The 23121-nt window shown below is 42.3% G+C and overlaps 1 protein-coding gene across 20 annotated transcripts in view; it reads left to right on the forward strand.

Moving 5' to 3' along the window:
• adgrg6 (adhesion G protein-coupled receptor G6) overlaps positions 1–23121 on the forward strand; it is a 44498-nt gene that overhangs the window by 14056 nt on the left and 7321 nt on the right. For 2 of the 20 annotated variants that reach the window (XM_081717886.1, XM_081717887.1), the window contains 19 exons: positions 2411–2473; positions 3575–3640; positions 4704–4763; positions 5299–5358; positions 5658–5702; positions 14645–14712; positions 14978–15030; positions 15119–15154; positions 15387–15520; positions 18152–18266; positions 18447–18535; positions 18631–18832; positions 19226–19391; positions 20487–20627; positions 20813–20830; positions 21477–21596; positions 22034–22085; positions 22204–22310; positions 22656–22783. In XM_081717886.1, the coding sequence (XP_081574012.1) occupies positions 2411–2473; positions 3575–3640; positions 4704–4763; positions 5299–5358; positions 5658–5702; positions 14645–14712; positions 14978–15030; positions 15119–15154; positions 15387–15520; positions 18152–18266; positions 18447–18535; positions 18631–18832; positions 19226–19391; positions 20487–20627; positions 20813–20830; positions 21477–21596; positions 22034–22085; positions 22204–22310; positions 22656–22783 (1723 nt within the window). Of the gene's footprint in view, positions 1–2410; positions 2474–3571; positions 3641–4703; positions 4764–5298; positions 5359–5657; positions 5703–10845; positions 13759–14644; positions 14713–14977; positions 15031–15118; positions 15155–15386; positions 15521–18151; positions 18267–18446; positions 18536–18630; positions 18833–19225; positions 19392–20486; positions 20628–20812; positions 20831–21476; positions 21597–22033; positions 22086–22203; positions 22311–22655; positions 22784–23121 lie in introns of all 20 variants that reach the window. The other 18 variants (XM_081717889.1, XM_081717891.1, XM_081717882.1 and 15 more) reach the window with 13 other exon arrangements.

A 23121-nucleotide genomic window follows, 5' to 3' on the forward strand; every position in this document is an offset into this window, starting at 1 on the left:
CATCCCAAGACCCTAATTTTTTAAAATCAAAATATAGAAAAGAGGATCCCCTGGGGAGGTGCTGAGCACTGAGACACTGTTGTTTTAGTTCCAGTGTGTCACTGAGGCTCTAACCATCTCAGATCAGTGGAGATAAACCAGGTGGGGCCTTCACATAATATCAGACCTTCGTCCAAGTCATTGGGGCTTTTAAGAACACAATGTGGGGCAGGCAGGTAGAGGCTGGAGTTGCAGCCAGACTGCCCCAGAACCCACCTATAATCCCCCAAGAAACCACTCAGAACCTCCCCTGCTTGGTTGTGGGCTGCCTTCAAGAGGCTTGTGAACAGCACACAAATAAAACAGCCCAGTAATAATGATACTAGTACATGCTTTCCCATCCCTCCTCTCTGATTGGAGAGCCTCGTCAGTCCTCTCCCTGTTCTCAGAGGGCTGATGGGAATTGGAGCTCCCTGCACTTACCTGACATTTTCCATAGATTTGTTTGTTTTTTGATCCTAAACTCAACTAACCTCTCAAGACAGCATTTGTAAGAGTTCAGCGGAAGAATCTGTCTACACTGCTCATGTCCCCAAGATATTTTATTCCTGTTGCCAGAGGCTGAAAGAACCACCTCCTCACCTCCACCTATACTATTCTCACTGTGATATAGTAACATTAGTGTTTTCAGGTTCCTAGTTCTTTAAGGTGGGGTAAGAAGTATTCCTTTAAGACAGGGCTTTGAAGACGGCAGTAGACAGCTGCTCTGCAGTTCCTCTCCACTCGTCCTTCTAGAGACTCGTAAAAAGCGCACACTACTACTTCACTTTTACGGCATTATGCAAAGTCCATTTTAAATCCGTTTTATACCAGACGCGGCAAGTAGCAAGCAGCCTGCCTGCCTGTTAATCACCACAGCGTAATGTTCACAGTACATTATACTAGAAATAGATTTTGGATTTATTTTTTTTTTTTTAACCACTTGCCAAGTGCAGAAAACCAGCAGTTTCTATCCAGAAACCATACAAAAAATTCTTCCTAAATCATGCAATCTGGGCCAATAATCAAAACACAAGGTAACCTAGACCACATTTGTACTTAACAGGATTAATAAAAACCTCAACTAAGATCTAATCTTTTATTATTCCTCAGTGTTTGAATGTTTCAAAGGAAAACCACCACATGATGGTTATCGCCCAAGTGCTCCAGGGCAAGGACAAGGATGCACAGATGTCTCGACGATGACAGACATTTATTAAACACGAGACACAAACGAGAAACAACGGCACTCACACGTAACAAAGTGGTGAACAACGTGATACATACGCAGTACAGAAGTGTGACCATGAACAGCAACAACGACCGACTACGCACTCCCTAACACTGGAGTTTAAATACATACATAAACGATTACAAGGGGCAGGTGTGCTGGATTGCAGTGCCAACATGGGGGCATTCACAGCGAAAACTGTCAACAATGGCTCTGCGAGCACGTGGCGAGCCGTACCACGTGAGATGTAGGAGAGGGCGTGCACCGTTACAATAACTCTAAAGAACAAAATCTGTTTTAGCTTAAACCATTCAGGGAAAAAAACACAGAGACCCCATTACTGAGCTGTTAACAGATATTTTATTATCATTCACAAGAGTGGACACCAACACAATGTGTCACGTCCAGTATGAAATCGTAAGACTCCCGGAGTAGCTGCGACTTTTCACGCTTGCCACACTGTCTCTGGCGTGAAATAGCCTTTTTCCTCTGGGTATTTTCAAGTCCAATGATGGCCTCAGTCGTTTCCAGTGGCTTTCTCAGTGGGCTGACCTCTGACCCCCCTGCTTTTCATAGCATTTTATGAATTATGCATTAGGAGAGCATTAGGCATTATCTGTAGTCATAAAATATTTGTCACCAATTGTGGTTGATTCAAATCCCCACCAACATACCACCTCCACCTAACTGCCCCCACCTCCACCTTCTCACCTTCACCCCACTTCCAGCTAAGAAACCACCTGGAAAATGTAACTAGTACACATGCTGCCTGTTGAAAGCCTTGTTGTTGAAATGGTGAGGAAGGAAACAGCTTAATCTTGGCATTAGTCCGTATGTGTGGTATCGTTCCTGGGCATGACTTCAAAGCAACAGGCCTGTGAGAGAGTGTGAGCAGTGTGCGATCAAACCTCTCCACATCGGAGGCGCTGACAGCTTCAGTACCAACATGCTCCATGTTCAAAACCCAGAGGAGGGCAGATAAACATCAGACCTATTACCCCACTCTTCCTGTGTGTGTGTGTGTGTGTGTGTGTGTGTGTGTGTGTGTGTGTGTGTGTGTGTGTGTGTGTGTGTGTGTGTGTGTGTGTGTGTGTGTGTAAGATGCTAAGTGTTTAGCCATTTTACTAATTGCATTACCTGTGGTGTTCAATCTGTTCAAAGGTACTTCTACACCAGCTACCACCTCCCAGAGCACCCGTTGTCCTCCTGGCCTTGGCTGCACAGGTACTGACCGCTGCTCTCCTCTAACCCTCCAGATTAACCAGCATGTGTCTGGGACCAGTAGAAAAGAGATTTTAGCCTGGGGAAAGAATTTCACCCGCCCACAGGTCAGGATTCTCAGCATGTCTACTGTAGCAGATGTGTTGACAACCAGTTATTATTTCCCCAGAGTCTTTGGTTGGGTTTTTCTGGATGATGTCTTTCTCCACGTTCCTCATCCTCATTTGCTGTTTTGGGAAAGTAAATCTTAACCATGTAGTTGAATTCTTATGGAAACATGCTAGCTTTGTCCTGCAGAGTCCCAAGTGTGCTATTTTCTCACATTAATTAAGCCTCTTAACTGTGTCTGTAACGCTTCTCTACAAATTGGGAGAGGTCCTATTTGTTATTAGTAGAGGTCAAAGGTTACTCTCCAGTTTTTAAAATGTCTCCGTTCCTTGGCTGAAGTGTGCTGTTTTAGATCAGGATTGTTTTCCCTCTGTTGCTTCTGGACCTTTGTGTTTTTCAGTGTTTTACTGCTCTGAACACTCCTCACTTAAACCGCCAGCTAATTAATACACAGAAAGTGGGTGTGTGCCTCATTTACTGTTAGTAGCACTGTGGCATCAAATGCCTCGTGTGTAAACGGTTTATTTACAAGGACCCTGTTTCCCACAAACATGGTGGTGTTAAGATCATCATAACAGAGTATTCCATGTGTCTAAGGTAACACGTGTCCTCCTCCTGCTCTGAACAGCACACTTTAGAGTTATTTGTTTAAAAGCAGCTTATTGCATTTAAACCATGACTAAGGCCCTGAATGCTGTTCTGGAACAGTGGTGCATGCTTTGTCAGTTCAGAATTACACAGAGAGAAGAACTGAAGAAGAAAACAAAACAACAACATTGATCTACTCTTTTAATAGGCAATCGGTTGTTTTGGGAAACCACAAAATTATTGTTTAATGACTGCTGCACATATTCTCCTTCCTTGTTATTGATGTCGCCCCTTTGCAATGTTACTGACGCGCCAGACGTGTTAGTCCAGATGGTTCTTGCATTTTGGGCGGCACGCTAACCTCTGTTTAATGCCCGTGTAACTCTCTCTCCTCCCTACCACCAGCAGCATTAACCACTCTCACCTCATCCACCGCCACCACTAACATCCCTCCTACTAATGCAACCACCAACGGTAAGAATTCATCTCAGCTTCCTTTTCTTGTCTCTCTGTTAACCTTTCAGCTGGACAAAACTAAAGCAGTTTGCATAACTCACAGTAGGTGGCAGTCAGTTCAGTAAATGCTAATGTAATGAAGGACAACAGATGGTTGTGTTTTAATAGAATTGCCTCAACAAATGGGATCACACTCAAAATTAAGGTTTTATTTTTTTTAAAATTCTGTTTAAATATCGGATGAATTTAGCACCGATGGCTGAAGTCCAAAATAGCAGGCAATTTTGGTTCCCTCTTCATTTCTTAACCAAACATTTTCAGAAATAGATTACATTTTGTTACAAGAGAAGAGCTGGATTAAGTATATTGGTGAACTTCAGAATCTGATGATCATATGGGATCTAAAGCTGTGTTTCTTCTCTAAGATCTTGTCTTTTCCATTTGCATAAAGCATATCAAACCTTATAGGAACAACAAACGCCACATACAATAGTCAAAGACATATGATAGTCAAACATACAATAGTCAAAACTACTACTATTGCATGCTTAGAAAATTCATGTTAAAGTTATTTTTCAAGGCTGATTCATTCTTGTAATAATTTGTGGTTTTTATAAAAATTGGAATATTGGAAGGATTGTACACAAAATGTTAAAAAAATTTTATCACTACAAAATGGTTTACAATTAGTACTACAAAAAGTGCAGAAATATTTTAGATGCTCTATATGAAAAGCCTTTCAGATTCAATTTCAGTTCAGCAATCATTATATTACCTTTAGATTTTTTGCACGAAGATATAGTTTCTCACTAATGTGTTAATGTTGAGTATCTTTAATACTCCATATAATTGTTTTGTGTATTAAAGATACTCTTCCTGCATATGACAGAATATCCTATATGGTCCTTATTAAAGATATTATATGGAATATTAAATATACTGTGCAAATGTCACAAGTTCTAATGTGAATCTTTTGAAAGCTATGTTATGGATTATTAAAGATACTCTAAGTGCAAATGTCACAGGGTCTGATGTGGATGCATGTGCATAGCATTCATTCATTTTCTATTCTCTTCCTCAGCTCTTTCTACTACCATTTCATACACAACCACTCCTAGTGTTTCTTTAATCACAACCTCTGGTAAGAGAAATGTTTAGAATTTCCACTGCCCTATACTTTTTCTACTGAGATGTAGTGATTAACTAATGTGCACTTTAACCATTTAAGCGCATTGCTGCAGTGCAGTCACTGGTTCAAATATCATCGTCCTCCATAACTAACACAGCATAATCACAGCTACTGGTAAAGTTTCACTCCAACAGGGTAAATTATCACATATGATCTGGTCCAGTCCCCTGCTGGAGTGTTTCATTAGAACTTTGAGATTGTCTCAATAATCAGACATATTTAACAGATGTTTATGAGGTTTGAGCCCGACTCAAACTGATTTAGTAAAGTCCTCAGCCTGGTTAGTAACACATTACTGTGGGTCTAGTCCTCATGTCTGCATTGTCAGCCCACAGCATGGATGTTTCTGGTTCAGGATAACGTGGCTGGATAATGTGATATTTTTCTTGTGGTTCCTGTATAACCAGAACTACCAGGTTGCTTAACTACTTAACTCAAGTGTGCTTTAACCACTCTTTAAAACTCTTTGATTTTATGATATCACTAGTTCAAACTACACCATCTACTACTACAAGTAACACACCAGCCTACAACCTTGTGCGTGTTGGTAAGCATACACTTCAGACAGTCCGTATCTTAAAAGCAACTGAAGTGTTTCATCACAGTTTTACCATCTTCTCTTTATTAAGACATAATCAGCTTTTTACTGGTCAAACTGTTGAACCCATTTGAAACAGATTTAGGAAAACCTTCAGCATGTGTAAGTTTCAGCTCAAACTTTGCTTCTTTTGCTTAGTCTACCAGTTGTGACTGTCCTCACACTTTGCAATACAACAAAAATGTTTTATGTACTGCCTGTTTGCCTGGCATTGTGTAACTTTACCCTTGTGCTGTATTTATAACCAGAAGGTCTGACTACCACAACCCTTGCGGGTAGCACTCTCCCTGTTGGTGAGCAGCTGTGATAAACCACACTCACCAGTTCAGTCACACTGCTTCTGGCTTTACAAGACTCAAACACTAACATGTTTGTGCTCACACACAAGCCCTGTCACGTTTAACACACCTGTGGCTTCTAATGCGCCATGTAGCAGCGCTGCTGGTAAGAAACTTTCTTGCTTGCTCGAGGCAGTTGCTTGAAGTAGACCCAGGAACTTACCTGTAGTGTGAGTCCACATCTCACATCACATGGCACACCTGTGTCTCATATCTCACATCACACGTCTCACCTGTGTTTCATATCTCACATCACATGTCTCACCTGTGTCTCATATCTCACATCACATGTCTCACCTGTGTGGCTGTGGGTCAGTTATCCACCTCAAATCCTTTTAGTTAACATTTATGTCATTGTCTCAGTTACTCAGACCAGGAGAGGCCATGCTGAACTGAGCTAACTGCTAATCTGGGCTGAACCGAAGCGTTTCAACTGAAGAACACAAAAAACAAAAGATGTTCTTTTTTTTTTCTTTCCTTCCAGCTGTTGTTTCTTCTGTATAACATTATCTTAAGTATAAATAGTTGAATTTACAAAATCTATAAAAACTATGAACTATAGTTTTTGATATTAAAAACCCACCCACTATCAAATACAACTCCACAGAATATAAATTTCTTTTCCAGCCATACCCACCAGTACAGACACAGTGTAGCGAGGCTCTAAATAATGGATAGCCACACAGTTTTTTGTGTTTTGATTCTGTAAGTCTGCACTGGATTTCAAATGAAACCATACAAGTCTGTTTTATTTCAGTGATAGTTAAAGATGGTTACATTTACATTTACGGCATTTAACAGACACTCTTATCCAGATAGACTTACAAAAGTGCTTTGTCATTTCCTCATAGATGCATCCTAGTACAGTACAGCAGGTCAGAGTCCAAGATACCAATGAACTAGAATACTGTAGAATACAGGGATGACTGCTGATGCCTAGGAGTGCAAAATACATATAAACTCTATAACAGACAACAATCAGTGCAATAAACAATAAGTAAAAGAATGAGTTTGTTAGTCAACATCAGTGTAATAAACAATACCCTACAATAAGTACATAATAAGTATTAGTTTCAGTTAGTCAACATAGGAACAGTGTCAGTGGTCAATATTCCATAAATAGATGGGTCTTCTGTCTGTGTTTGAAGACTGCAAGGGACTCTGCTGTCCAGACAGCAAGCGGATGTTTGCTCCACCATCTTGGAGCCAGGACAGAGAATAGTCTCGATGCTTATCTTCCATGAGACTTGAACCGTGGTATTTCAAGCCGAGCCGTACTTGAGGTTCGAAGTACTTGAGGTATGGATCGGGTTTTGACCATTGACCTCAAGTATGAAGGGGCAGGTCCATTTTTGGCTTTGCTGTCAAGCATCAAGGTTTTAAATCTGATGCTTGCAGCTACTGGAAGCCAATAAAGTGCAGCAGTGGAGTGATGTCTGTGAACTTCAGAAGATTGAAGACCAGTCGTGCTGCTGCCATTTTGAGATTATAAGAGATTGTACAAGTACCCGGGCAGCATCCTGTGAGAGAAAGGGCTGAATCCTTCATATGTTACAAAGGAGAAATCTGCAAGACTGGGTTAGATTTGAAACATGAGTTGAGAACGACAACTGGTTGTACAAAGTTCTGCCCAGACTACAGGCAGCTTCAGATGGTGATATCAGGGAGTTCTCGAAGGAAACTGTGATGCCATGGTAAGGGCTGGGAATACCTGGGATGTACAGAAGCTCTGTTTTACTGGGTTTTAATGGTGGGCTGTCATCCATGACGCAATGTCTGTCAAACATGCTGAGATACGTCTGGAGACCTGCATGTCGGAGGGTGGGAAAGAAAGAAATAATTGGGTGTCATCAGCATAGCAATGTTAGGAGAAGCCATGAGAAGATATTACATCACCAAGAGAATGCGTGTACAAAGATAAGAGAAGGGGGCCTAATACTGAGCCCTCTGGAACACCACTGGAGAGTCTACATGGATTGGATGTGGATCCTGTCCATGTCACCTGATAGGACTGTCCCTCCAGATAGGACTGGAACCATTTCCATGCAAAGCCAGTCACACCAAAAGGTCCAGAAGAATAAAGACAGATGACTTGCAGCTTTGGCAGCATGAAGTTTCTCCGTCACTGCTATAAGGGCTGTTTCTGTTGAATGTGCTGGTTTGTAGCCAGATTGATTGGGATCAAGGAGCTGGTTCTGTGTGAGGAAGAGAGATAATTGACTGTAAACTGCTTGTTCAAGAAACAAGAGAAGTGATACTGGTCTGTAATTAGTAACGTTTGAGTGTGGCCTTCTTGAGGATTGGTACCACCCTGATGATTTTGAATGTAGTATGGATGAGGTGTTGATGATGAAAGAAAGCAGATCTCTTGAGATCGTCTGGAACAGAGTGGAAGGAATGGGATCCAGCGGACATGTAGTCATATTGCTGGAATTCAGGAGTTGAAGAATTTCATCTGAGGAGAGAGAAGAAAAAGAATCCAGAGAGTTGGATGTAGGGGAATGAACACTGGGAAGAGTGGGAGCAGAGGAAAAGGCCTGGCGGATTGCTTGTTAGTTTCAGCTCCGTGTTGCTGAGAAGAGGAGGTAAGCTTTAGTTTGTTAGGTGTATGTTAGATTCATTTTTAGGTGTTTGTTAGGTGTGTTTGTGTGTTTTTAGGTGTATTTTTACACCACATTTTCTTCTCTCCAGCTGCTGGTATGCTGGCCCAGACTGGCCTGTCTGTTAGACCACTATTATCCAGTTCAATAGTTGAAAGGTTTTTTCATGGTTGAAAGTCTTTTTGTCATCCACTACTGTAGTTTTCCAAGTCATTTACTATTTCTAAGATCATGAATTCCTCCTTCTCATCAATGTACCAAACTGTTTGTTTTGTTTGTTTTGGTTTTTTTTGACACACATAAGGTTTTGGCTATGTGGCTGATTGATTCAGTTTTTTCTGACATAACTTTGACACCCCAGTTGTTCTGACACACACACCAGATATACTGACACAAACACCAGATGCTTTGTCACAAACACCAGATCAAAATCAGTCAAACAAAAATGTATTTATATAGTGCTTTTTACAACAGCAGCTTTACAAATGTCTAAATCCAAGCCCCCAGTGAACAAGTCAACAGTGGTAAAGAAAAACTCCCTAGAGCATGAGGAAGAAACCTTGAGAGGAACCAGGACTCAAAGGGGGGCCATCCTATTTATTTTTAAGAGAAAAATAAATAAATAAATAATCAAATGAAAAAATAAGCAATTGTTGTGTAGTCAGGTTTTCTAGAAGTCCTAGTCTTGTACCAATGGTGTGCACGTGTCTGAAACCCATCCCACAAAAGAACATTCATAAAGGCCAACGGAGAAGTAGTTGGTTGGGTGGAGGTGTGGTGACCTACAGCAGGGGACATCAGGGGTCTGTAGCAGTAGCCATGGCAGCTGAGATGGGTTGAGGCTCAGTAACATCATGACATCAGAGGCAGGTGTACCTCAGCAGAAAGGGAGAATAGATTATTAGGCATGTCCAAGTACGAGGGTCTGTAAATTATGGAACTATAATGTGCAGTGATGGACTCTAGATATGGTAGCACAGCTAAAAGGAAAGAGCCAGAAGGAACCACAGGCATGAGGGCACCCTGGAACATCAGCACTCCACCGCTCTCAGTCAACAAACTTGAGTGACAAAAGAGAGGTGAAGTGACAGCATCATAACATCCCAGTTTACCATAACTCTCAATGCCCATGGACCCCCAGATCTACACTTTTACCTAAGATGGGAAGTAGTTAATAAATTCCCAGACTGTGTGATGCTTTAAGTTCCCCAAGGACATCTGTTTTAGTTTATACCTAAAATGTCCATGAATCATTAAAAAAGACAAAACATAAAATGTAACCGTGTATATTATGACATATACTCTACACCCAGTACACTTTAGCTTTGTAGTACAGAGCCAAAATAGGAAAATATGTCTTACTGCCCAAATACCTTCAGACTGTTTTTTTTATTGATTAATGTTGATTGATTGATTATACTGGCAGAGAGGGAATGGTAACTATGTTTATATTCCATCGCCAGCTGGTTATTATAAACACGTATATTGCTGCTATCTTGCTTCTATACTCACTGGCTATATTTTTAGGTGCACTCATTTTAAAGGTGTTTTTAATAATTGTATAAACACAGGCTGTTCTAGGCAGTAGCCATGAACAATGCTGAGTGACTGGTTTCTTGTCTCTCTCTGACCAAGGCTGTCCTGACATTATTCCTCAGCCCAGCAGAGCCACAGCTAGAGCTGCAGCACTGTGTGTGGGTAGGCAGGCACGACGGGTTTGTACAGGGATCAATCACACTGCTAGGTGGCAAAGGGTTAGCTGATTTGCAGAAAACAGTTTACACACATTGTGTACTGCCACAGATGACCTGTCTGGACCTGCAAGGTGTTTATAATAAACTGGTGTTTACTAATAAAGTGACTGGTGAGTGTATACAAGTATATGACATTTCATCAGCTATAACTGCTCTACATTATGAGTGCCTTTTAGTTCCTAATACTGCAGTCCATGGTTTTTTTAGACCAGGGTTCCTCAGCTGTCGAGCACTGGTTGGAGTGCAGCCTGCCCCAAGCCCAGGCGGTCCTGAGCTGGCTTTGGGGTGGAGCTGGGGAGGATGAGGGCGGAGTAGGGTGAGGAAAACCTTCCCCTGATACAGGCTGTGTGCTGTCGCTCATCTGCTCAGCTCTATTACTGCTTCCTTCTGTGAGGTTGATTTTATTATTACTTACTTATTTCTGATTGATTCTGATTTACTTTGACTTTTGATTTATTCTTTCCATTAATCTGTCTGTCATTAATAATACTTCATGCATTTTTCAAGTAGTCAATTATCCCATCACCCGTGCTACATTTACTATGTGTCTTTAATGTTAAAGCTAAAAAGCACCCAAAAGTCAAAAAAAGAAAATTTCACCAAATGTTTGGTCAGGTTCACGCTTTCCATTATGCCCCGATTCCCTGGTTTGTGTATTTGTTTTTACTATGAGACATTTGTCATAACAGGCAGATCAGTAACAAACCACTTTCTTCATTCCTAATCATCCACATACTGACACAGAGAAAGAGAGAGCTGTGTTTTTGTGGTCACTCCTGCATCTGCACCCACGCACAGCAACCCTGCCCTCTGCTCCGTCTCCTGCCCCGCCTCCTTCTCGACTTCCCATCGCTCCTGTTGGCCGGAGTTCCAAAACCTCTCTTGGCTTCATCTCCACTCCTCTCATTTGGCCTGTAAGAAAGAAAACAGAGAGCACAGTCACTCAAGCCCCGAAACGTCCCACTCTACATCTCACTAAACCGCCTCTCATGCCGACAAAGGGTGTGACGAACATGTCTTCTGAGTCTCAACTGCCCGAAGCACTGACCATTACCAAGAAGGCAAACTTAACCGGCAGGAGGCCTGCCTACCCCCAGCTACAACGGCAGCATAACCTGACTGCTGTGCTTGAGGTTTTCCAGGTCACATCACTCGGTAACCGAAAGAATAAACCACTGATGCCACACTGGATCCTGAGTGACATCAGCAGGAACAGCTCTGAGATGGTGGATTACCCATCCGGATTGAACCCAGAGGTGTTTCTCTATGATCTCGACTTGGATGAGGATGTGTTCAGCCAATTTGACTTGGACTCTGCGTACTCTCTGGATGAAGGCCTGACCACGAGCGTCCCTCTAAACGTGTCTCTGTTTGAAAGCATGCCCACTGCCCGCTCCAGCACCGCAGCTCCTGAGGACAACAGCGCGGCTGTTAGCAGGCTGAAAAATCTGCACAATCAGTTACATCCCCTTTCTCCATGGAGTGCTTTCACTCAGGTCCAGGGACAGGAGCAGGGTGAGACTCTGGGTAGTGGGGTGCTTATCCCTGCACTGTTATTTTCAAGAGGAACCAGTGTGCAGATGAGTCCGCCTGGAATGTCCGCCCCACCCCACCTCTCAGTGCCTTCACTGTCGCTGGAATACCTTTTGCCTTCAGGATTAATGAACCAAGGTCTCCAACAGGGAGCAGGTGTCCATCACACCTCTACAGTAATGGAGCGTGACCAGGAAGATTCCACTGGAGTGACATCTCATTTGATAAAGCCCACAGTTCATGTCCACAAGCAGACGGGAACTGCACAGGAGCCCTATGGCAGGACAGCTGCAGTAGAAAAGGGCTATAATCCAACAGAACCAGCTCCTCCTTCTACCATAGCTGTCTCTCTGCAGAATGTCCCTTATCAAACCCCTTCATTCACAGAATTACAGACAGTGAGTTACTCCCCTTCACAAAACAACTCTCCCTTGGCAGCAGCCCCTGGCCTGTCTGTCACCGCTAAAGCAGAAGTGCTTGTGGACTCATCGTACAGCGGTCCCACTCTTACTGAGGTGTGGAGTTCCTACACTAGAACGAAGTCTGAAGCAGAGGTACAAAGAGACTTAATGACGGAGAGCAACAGATCCAGTCCATTGTCGCCGTCATCAGCTGCTGATGCGTCCGTGGTTTGGAGCCCTGGTTCTGGTGAAAGCTTCCTCAAACCAGGTGCTGAACACAACAGTCACCTGGTTTTATACCCATCAAACAATCTGTTTATCTCCATGCAACAGCCGCACAATAACGACTGGAGTGATTTGATTACTGCTGGCCTCGTCACTCCATACCTGGGCACTGAGGCTGTGACTATTAGGTCTTCAGTAGTCAGTCTGTCCAAAGTAGATTCTCCTTGGCCACTAGAGCCATCGCATGTAAACAGATTGTCAGAGACTCTATTCAGGGCTTTATACAAGCAAAATGATTTTTATTGTTCTGAGGCAGATCTCAAGGTTCTCTCTTGTACGTCTCCTATGACCTTCAGCAGCTATTCTGGGTCACCACACACCTCAGCGACATCCCTGACCTTCCTGACAGACCGCATGGCCAGTTCTCTGTTCTCACCTCTTAATTCAAACTCTCAATTGAGAGCAGAGAGGATCAATGGATTTCCCATGTTTAGCACAGACTCTGGTGGCATTTTTGACTCCAGCTTCACACCATATGTGGACATCTTAGATTCCACTTATTGGGAGGGTGATGCCAATACATGGAACGTTGTGAGAGAGGATGTGGTAGCCTTGTCTGCCTTCAGGGATTCCACAGTCACGCTTCCCCTGATGCCCTCTGCCAGTCTGGACTCCCTGAGAAGTTCGTCTATGTCTTATAATATCAGAAACACACCTTCAGGTCTCAGGTACCCCACAGCTGGGCTCAAGCATGCATACTCCCACAGCACAACAGACATCCCCGTGAACACAGCCATGATGGCAACAGCGCAAATGCCCAGTGACCTGCTCACTACCTCACAGTCCAACCTGCTAAGCTCATCCAGTGTGACCACTGAACTGTCTGTGTCTGATAGAGCAGAGAGCCTCCAGTTTCATGTGGGAAAGAGTTCACCAATCACAGGCCCCACCCGCCCTATCATATCAACCATGACTGTCGATGTACGCCATTCCCCAGACACAGAATATGAGCGACCAGATGGTGGATGTCGTAACTTCTCCACTTTCCCTAGCAAACAGTCATGGCCTTCAGGGTTAGAAGCAGGTGGCCACACCCTTGTGCCACCCAACCATCCAGTGGACACTTCAATTCCAAACAACCACAGTGAGGATCTTCTGCAAACTAAACATGCCCAGTCCCTCACATCAGAGCTGCCATTCTGGTCCAAGAATGAATCAGCAAAGCCCTCCAGCCAAAGTCACAATGGGCTTTTTGTTTGGTCCACCACCACAGATAGAGAAACGTATCCATCTCCCCCAGCCAATCACCATTGGCCCTTTGTCCCCACGAATGCTACGTTCCCTCTGGCCACCCTGCCAAAGGGAGTCATGGCAGCTGCTGACTCTGGACTCACTGGTGCTGCCCTTGTGGCTGCTACAGACTCCCCAGAGCTCACCCCATACCGGTGTAAAGATCCCTTTCCAATTCCATGTCTGCCTGGACGTTCAGCTGGGAACAGTATGTTTTCCAAAAGCAATGTAGACCTTAGATGGAAATCTAGATTCTTATTAATCAGTTGGTTTGCTTGGTACACTAGGTGGCACATTAGATGGTACACTAGATCACTGAATGATGGCTTTAAAGGGGAAAATAATCATAATAATCAGTGTGTCCTCATGTTGTCCAAATAGAAGGATACTGACTTGATTCTGTGTGATTTGGTGATATTAACATTTTCATACAAATCTTTGAGTTCTAGTTCTCCTCACACTTCCTGCTACTTTCACACAAGTAGAGTGCAGAGTTTCCTTGTGATTTTTGCCTAATTATTTTTCTAAATCATTCCTCTGTCTTAGGAGACAACATCAGATCATTCATAGCTCCAAAAATTCATACATTCTAAAGAAGGATTTGAAGGGAGGCAAAAGAATGAAATTACTGTGACAAATCAAAACAACTTTCTCTCAACATTCGGCTTCATTAGAAACGTCTTCTTTTCTGTAGTCTCCTAAGAAGCTCTTGGCATGGATTAGAGCTGCACTAACATAAGATACATGAGCTCCATCTAGTGATGGCTGTGCAGCATAGCAGTAGACTGCTTAAATGTCTCATAGAAATATAACAGAGTACTTGAATGGTTTAAAAACAATTGACTTTCAGTAACATTATTATACAATAGAGTAAAATGTTTGCATTAAAACACGAGTCCCTTTAATTAGTATTGCATCATCATTGTACTACCGCTATGCTACACAGAGGAATGATATTAAACAGTACATTAACTGTACATGAACTGTACTTTAATTGTACAGTAACTGTACTTTAACTGTACATTAACTGTACATGAATTGTGTATTTACTGTACCACACACTAAGTACATCTGTATTCCGCTTTAAATTGCAGAAGCTGCTTTCTATAGGATTTCTCTCTCAGTAATGGAGCACATCACAGATGACACCATGACACAATGGGTATGACCATATACAGTGGTTACATTCAAAACACACACACACCGGCACTCACTTATTACCCTCTTATTACTCACTGTAGTGAGTGGTAAGCATATGTAAACTGATTCACTTGCATGCTAATTGATTTCTTTTTTCTCATGTAGCTACCTCAGCTTTTCTTGTTAATCATTAGTTAAATGTTATGGTGACAAACTAGCAGTAATTTGATCTGATATATTCATTGTAAAGCAGGTTATGCTTCCCCCCCCCCCCCCCCCCCCTGCAGTTCAACCAAACATTTCAGAACTGGAACTACACTGTTTATGTTCGTAATGTCAGGTAAGAAATGGGTGCTAACCTTGTGATTCTGTATTTCTGAACATTGTGATTGTCATTAATGTTTTTCTGATCCTTGTCTTGTATCCAGTGTTCATACAGACCACTCTAGTACAACAAGCACAAGGTAAAGCGCTGTACTTTTACACTGTACCTTTACACTGTACCTTTACACTATACTTTTACACTGTACATTTACACTGTATATTTATATACTTTTACCACATACTTTTCCAGCTACTCTCGGCTACCCTCTCTCTACTGCTAATTGCTCTTATTTTTTGGGTAATAAACACATTTTATCACTATGTGTTAAAGGAGTTTGAAACATTCCTGTGGTTATTTTGGTGTTTCTACAGATACACCTGTAAGGCACTGTTGATGTATATAAACACTACGGGGAAAATCCTGACAGACAGTGACATCGAGAAGAGACTGAGGAGTGCTTCTGCTGGAGAGCTGCTGCTGGGGGAGGTCACTGTAGATGGCATTGGTATGAAAGTCAAACCTTAACCCTAACCCTAACCCTAACCTTTAACCCTAAACCTTAACCCTAACCCTAACCTTAAACCCCAAACTTTAATCCTAATCCCTAAACTTTAACTCTAAACCCTTAACCCTAAACCCTAACCTTACACCCTGAACTTTAATCCTAATCCCTAAACTTTAACCCTAAACCTTAACCCTAACCCTAACCTTAAACCCCAAACTTTAATCCTAATCCCTAAACTTTAACTCTAAACCCTTAACCCTAAACCTTAACCCTAAACCCTAACCTTACACCCTGAACTTTAATCCTAATCCCTAAACCCTAACCATAAACTCTAACCCTAAACCCTAAACTTTAATCCTAATCTCTACACTTTAACCCTAAACCCTAAAGTATAAACCCTTAACCCTTAACCCTAACCATAAACCCTTACCTTATACCCTAAACCCTACCCGTAACCATTTATGATAAAATACCACTTTAGAAATATAAACTGAACTTCAGATAAACTCTTGTTGCTAGGATAGGGCTAGTGTAGGGCTAGTGTCGGGCTATTCTTATCTAGGCTAGGGCTAGTGTAGGGCTAGTGTAGGGCTATGCTTATCTAGGCTAGGGCTAGGGTAGGGCTAGAATTTGCAGAATCTCAGAATTTGCAAGCTTGTCAAAATTCAAATAAATTGAAATTACATTAGAATTGAGAGTCATACAGGAAACTCAATTAAACCAAAAAATTGTTTCATAAGCTTGAACCAATTCAGCACATGAATGATGTAAATATTTCAAGAGATGTGAGTTATTTCTGAAGCCCTGGTGGTAACATGACACTCACATTTTATTCATATGTGAGGTGTTTCTCCTCTTATGGATTTGCAGCTGTAGAAACATCTCAGTCATATGGAAGGTTATACAGGAGTGACAGAGGACCCAGTTTGAAATAACAGATCAGATAACAGGACAAAACAGAAATAGAAATCAAGAGCTGGACATAAGAGTTAACAGGACATAAGTGGAAGTCAACACACACCACAAACATACAATATACGTGGTGAACAGCCTAAGGAACAATGTGAGGGTGTAACTGCTAGCAACAAGTGAGACCAACTACAGCCAGAGGCCAAATGGATTTGGATTGATACACTTATGTCCAAAACACATTATAAACCCTCAAATAACTCCCTACAGTACCACACAAAGTAAGTGCCACTTACAAACTGAAAAGCAGATTCCAAATCAACTATAGAGGCTTGTCCTAACACAGGTGTGAGATGACTGTGCTGGCACAGGTATCAGAAGACTGCTGACACAGGTTTGAGAGGACTGTGCTGACAGGTTTGAGAGGACTGTCTTAACACAGGTGTGAGAGGACTATGCTGGCACAGGTATCAGAAGACTGCTGACACAGGTGTGAGAGGACTGTGCTGACAGGTTTGAGAGGACTGTCTTAACACAGGTGTGAGAGGACTGTGCTGGCACAGGTATCAGAAGACTGCTGACACAGGTGTGAGAGGACTGTGCTTGCACAGGTTTGAGAGGACTGTCTTAACACAGGTGTGAGAGGACTGTGCTGGCACAGGTATCAGAAGACTGCTGACACAGGTTTGAGAGGACTGTGCTGACAGGTTTGAGAGGACTGTCTTAACACAGGTGTGAGAGGACTATGCTGGCACAGGTATCAGAAGACTGCTGACACAGGTGTGAGAGGACTGTGCTGACAGGTTTGAGAGGACTGTCTTAACACAGGTGTGAGAGGACTATGCTGGCACAGGTATCAGAAGACTGCTGACACAGGTGTGAGAGGACTGTGCTGACAGGTTTGAGAGGACTGTCTTAACACAGGTGTGAGATGACTGCTGGCACAGGTATCAGAAGACTGCTGACACAGGTGTGAGAGGACTGTGCTTGCACAGGTTTGAGAGGACTGTCTTAACACAGGTGTGAGAGGACTGTGCTGGCACAGGTATCAGAAGACTGCTGACACAGGTGTGAGAGGACTGTGCTGACAGGTTTGAGAGGACTGTCTTAACACAGGTGTGAGAGGACTATGCTGGCACAGGTATCAGAAGACTGCTGACACAGGTGTGAGAGGACTGTGCTGACAGGTTTGAGAGGACTGTCTTAACACAGGTGTGAGATGACTGCTGGCACAGGTATCAGAAGACTGCTGACACAGGTGTGAGAGGACTGTGCTTGCACAGGTTTGAGAGGACTGTCTTAACACAGGTGTGAGAGGACTGTGCTGGCACAGGTATCAGAAGACTGCTGACACAGGTGTGAGAGGACTGTGCTGGCACAGGTATCAGAAGACTGCTGACACAGGTGTGAGAGGACTGTGCTGGCCCAGGTTTGAGAGGACTGTGCTGACATTGCTTTCTCAGGATCTGACAGGGTTTGAGCAATAGCCAAAACCTTAGTGCAATGAAATGACTGCTAGTAACAGGTGGAACTAACCACAGCCAGAGACTAACTTGCTTTTAAATTGATGTGATCGTGTGTTACAGACACCACCCATCTTCTTAACTAACTCACTACAATAATCTGACAACAACAAAGCAACAAAGGCAGCACCTACAAATCAAAGCAGTCTAATTTCTCTGATCAGTCCTTATAGAAACACTTTATTGTTTTTTTCTGCAGAAAACTGTCAGGCGGAGGAGAATCCATTCCACTATAAATGGCCTGAGAGCAGAGCTTCGGTTACTCAGTACATCCCCTGCTTTCCTTACAAAGAACAGAATGCATCTAGGACATGGTGAGTAGACAGCTGGACCATGTCTGTCATTTCAAAAGATCAGCACTTATGTGCTCAGCCAATCAAAGTCATCATCTTCAGCATGAATCTTTTATGAGTCTTCAGTTCGCTCTCTGTTGTTATAGATATACTTCACTGCACCCAGCAAACGTTAAAACAGAATTTGTTTTCTTCCGTCAGTTTGATCAGCTCAGAAAATTATACATCATTTTGGGATGTACCGGATCTTAACAACTGCAAAGACATTGAAGACATTGATGTTTCAGATGGTAGGTTTGTTTTCTTATTTTGAAATAAATTAAATAATAAAAATAGTCATATGTAAGACACCTTCAGTTTTTACTTGATTCTTGTTTGAAAACAGAGAATGCTGCAGAAGTGGCAGTCCAACTTGTTGACATTACAAACAATGAGCTCTCAACTGTGGAGGTGTCAAAGGTCGTTACCATGGTGAAAAAGTTAGTAAATGTGGCTCGGATTAATGCCACTTTGGCCTCCAGTGTGGTCGCCATCATCTCCAATGTGATGATCAGCTCAGACTCAGCGCAGCTGGCTGCCTCAGAAACGTACGTGTCACGAGGAACTGTCAAAAACTAACGTTAACCTTAACGCTGACCCCAACCCAGTACCTAACCCTAACACTGACCCTAACCCTAAGCCTGACCCTGACCCTGATCCTGATCCTGACCCTGACCCTGACCCCAGCCCTGGCCCTGATTCGGACCCTAGTAATGTTTGCTTTGTTCATGATTTACAAAAGATCTGAAATCCACTATACAGATTTAAAACAATAGCAAAATGCCTGACAATGAAAGCTAGGTGAAGTGTCTGGAATGACCTCATCTGCATAATGTCTAGAACGAACTCATCTGCATAACACAGACTGAGAATTTAGTTTTACCTGCATCATTTAGTGGGTTTTATTAATGTATGCTATGGAATAACATCTGTTCTTTCAGTGCTTTAAAAACCATGGATGAACTAGTTCAAAAGATCGAGTTTGATGGTCCCTCTTTGACCATTACCTCCAAGAACCTGGCTGTGGGAATCTCTACTCTCAACATCAGTGACTTTAACGGAACCACCTTCAGCGCCTACATTCCTGCCAACAGCACCGACCCACAGGTGCCTGTCTCTGTGTCCTGTCTCTGTGTCCCGTCTCTGTGTCCCATCTCTGTCTCCTGTGTCTGTGTCATGTTGGTAGGCAGGAGAGCATTTTTGTAGTGTGTGTATGTGTTTATATCATATCTTCATTTCTCGGGGTGCTTTCACGTGTTAAGGCCTGGTGCACTGTGTGTGCTGGCTAGTGCCTAAGGCAGTACAACGCTGCAGAACAGCCCAGAGCCGCAGTGCCCGACTACTGTGTGTGTGTGTGTGTGTGTGTGTGTTTATATAATGTTTTTATTTATCTAGCAGAAGCTCTGCATTCAAAGAGTAGTTCTGCTCTTTGAACAAGGAAGAACCTCAGAGAAAGCCATTGTCATGTTATCAAGATATTTCTGCCAAAAACCTGCACTTTCATTATGCACGGTTTTAATTTTAAACTATTTTATCTATCTATAGTTACTCTATAGTATACTCTATACTCTATACTCTATATAGTAATTATATAGAAGTGAATAAAGTCAATGTAGTTGTATTATTTTACTGACTAAAATAATTTAAATAATAATATTATTTATTATAATAAATATTATAATTTATTATAATAAATATTATGATAAACAATAATATGTTATTATATTATCAATCTTGGGGGAACAGGAGAAGTGTAAGGCCCGAGTGCCACAGGGCGAGGGGCAGGACGCACAGACTCCTTTGACGTGGACAGACATTTATTAACATATAACGAAAACAACAATGGCACTCACACACGACATAAACGGTGAACATCTACATACATATAACTAGCATGAACAAGGGCAACCATATACAGAGATAAACATGCACAAAGGCAAACATATCAAAGACCAAGAGCACTGCACTCCACGACACGGGTTTATACACACAAAGACAAAACACTAACCCGGTGCAGGTGTGCAGGCGTGGTTACAAATAAACAAAGATCCTCCCACTGCACGTGGTGGGCCAAACCATGTGAGTCGCGGGAGGCGAGCCTTCCGTGACAATAAGATGGTCTGGGCATGTAGGAATGCTGGGGGAACAGGAGAAGATGCTGAATCTGGCTCTAATGCTTCCCTGTTCTCCTGGTCACCTCAGATTAATTTTGAGTCTGAGATCCAGAATCCTCTGGCTTCCGTCAAGCTGCCTGCCACATTGCTGATTAACCTGAGCAACAGTGACATGGAGACAGTGTCCAGGATTAACTTCATGTTCTTCAGCAGGACAGGACTCTTTCGGGTGAGCACTCACTCAGAGTTTTCTTATCCTACATCTCTTGCTCATGTAAATATCCACTTGCTCTTTTGGCCAGGGAATCCTGGTTATTTTGGATCAGTGTACCTATACCGAGTATTAACTCTTTGTTCAGAGTTCCCTACAAATAGTTAAATGAGTGCAAATTCTCATTGATGTTTTCTCTTCAGTGTTTCGGATCATTAATGGTAAGGTAATCGAACTCCGTGTGAAATCAGTCCACGTTTGAACGCACTAACACCCAGAGTCCATGCTTTAAAGGACAGATTAAAATAAGTGATGAGTGAAATAAGATGTTTATTGATAATCAATTCATATATAGTCCTCTGATAAATATTTACTACTCTATTAGTTGTTTATTAATACCTAATAAAGTGTGGTGACCTTCTGACATTTTTGGCTTGTACTCCACATCTTACACATAGAGGCACTGTTGCGCTGTGTGTGAACCTCCCAGTCCTAATCAGGAACTTAACACTAACAGTGTTGCTGTCTTAAATCTTCAACATACTGAATGGAGAAGTTGAGTTATAATTCCCCTTCTTACTCATCCTCTCAGCTTTCGCAGTGCACGAAACCAGCTACACAAAGTTATTTAAAAAGTTTTACATGTTATCTGTAAACAACAACATATTTTTAAAAAATGCATAGATATTAAGACACACAATCTTTGAAAATCAATTGGATCACATCATCATTTTGATGTAAATAAAGTTTGTTTTGTGAATCCCTGGTTGTGATGTTTATCTTTTATTTCTTTATTTGAAGTCACTGTGTTATCACTCCAATTTACACCACATATGAAAACGTTCATGAGTGAATGTGTCCGTGTAGGAGCAGCAGAGTGACGGTCTGTCCTTGAGCAGCTATGTGGTGGCCAGCAGTGTGGGAAACCTCACCATCAGCAACCTGAGAGACCCTGTGAGAATAGAGATTTCACATCTGCAGTATCAGGTACGGCTCACTGTGCCATGACCAAGACTCGAGACAGAGCAGCAAGTCTGTGTCAGCCAGGACAGAAGGTTTCTGGGGTTCTCACTATTCAGAGGGTTCCTTGGGTTCTCACTATTCAGAGGGTTCCTTGGGTTCTCACTATTCAGAAGGTTCCTAGGGTTCTCACTATTCAGAAGGTTCCTTGGGTTCTCACTATTCAGAGGGTTCCTTGGGTTCTCACTGTTCAGATGGAGAAAGCAGGTCTTGTTGTCATTATTGAGCCATTACTCTTGTTCTCATTATGTCTATAAATAGGAACAAGCCATCCTGTTCTTGTTAATAATTTATTATATCCCAGAAAAAAAAATCACCTGGCCAACTTCCTCATAAATAAATCCGATTGAATAAGTTCACCAAAGTGATCAGTAATGAAATGAACCTTTCTAATTTTCTTTCAGTGGAATCCAAAACCATTGTGTGTATTTTGGGATTTCACCCTCAAGAGTAAGTGTGAGTTTTTAAGTTTGAGTTGATCTAAATGGAATCACTGTTGTCTGTGTGTGGTATTGATATAGGTGGCCACGTATCACTTATCAGGAGGGGTGTAATTCTGTTGTATGTCCAACAGATGGCACTGGAGGCTGGAACAGAGAGGGTTGTATGGTTGATCCGGAGTCCAACAGCAACAGAACTGTCTGTCTCTGTAACCATCTAACACACTTTGGTGTCCTCATGGTGAGATATGTCATCTTCCAGCTTCTGTCTGGGACATGTGAATACCTGAGAGAGCAGACGTTTTGCATCTAAGAGAGAAACTGTTATGTAATTTATGGAAACATTAATAATACATATGCATATGAGCAGTTATGCTAATTAGGCGCATCATATTTTCTTCAAGTGTATGTGTGGTGATTATCAGTAAACCTTGTTATTAAGTTATTTAATTCCTCTAGGACTTTGACTCTTTTCACATTTTCATATGTTCTCTTCAACCTCCCAGCAGATCTGAACCTTTTAGTTGGTCCTGACCCTTGACCCTGTCTGTGGTTTACAGAACCTGTCTGGTTTTCTTCTCTGTAGGACATTTCTGGAGCTGCAGCGCAGATTGATGAGAAGAACACCAAGATTCTGACCTTCATCACATACATTGGCTGTGGTATCTCTGCCATCTTTACAGCAGTTACTATTCTGACCTACATTGCATTTGAGTAAGCATAACACAGCATTATTTGAATTATGCAGAAGTGTGCATGTGTTTTGTGACCCAGATGATCACTGACTCAAGTTGTAGTTATAAATATTTTCTTTGCCTGGGTCCCATCTGTCACACACAGATATTAGGGGTTTCCTCTGTCTTGTCAGTTCAGAAAGCTTCATAATCTTCATAATCTTGTATGTGGCTTTTCAAAAACACATCGGTACAGTTTGCCACTGTTTTGATGGAGAATTGTCTAGTTTGATATTACTACTCTGCTTCTATTTACATTCACTTACATCTGCAGCCTTGCATTATGTTTACAGAATTTGGCAGGCACTCTTATCCAGA

The sequence above is a fragment of the Electrophorus electricus genome, chromosome 7, assembly GCF_041902795.1.
Source record: "Electrophorus electricus isolate QZ-2024a chromosome 7, ASM4190279v1, whole genome shotgun sequence".
In the NCBI taxonomy this organism is placed as follows: domain Eukaryota; kingdom Metazoa; phylum Chordata; class Actinopteri; order Gymnotiformes; family Gymnotidae; genus Electrophorus; species Electrophorus electricus.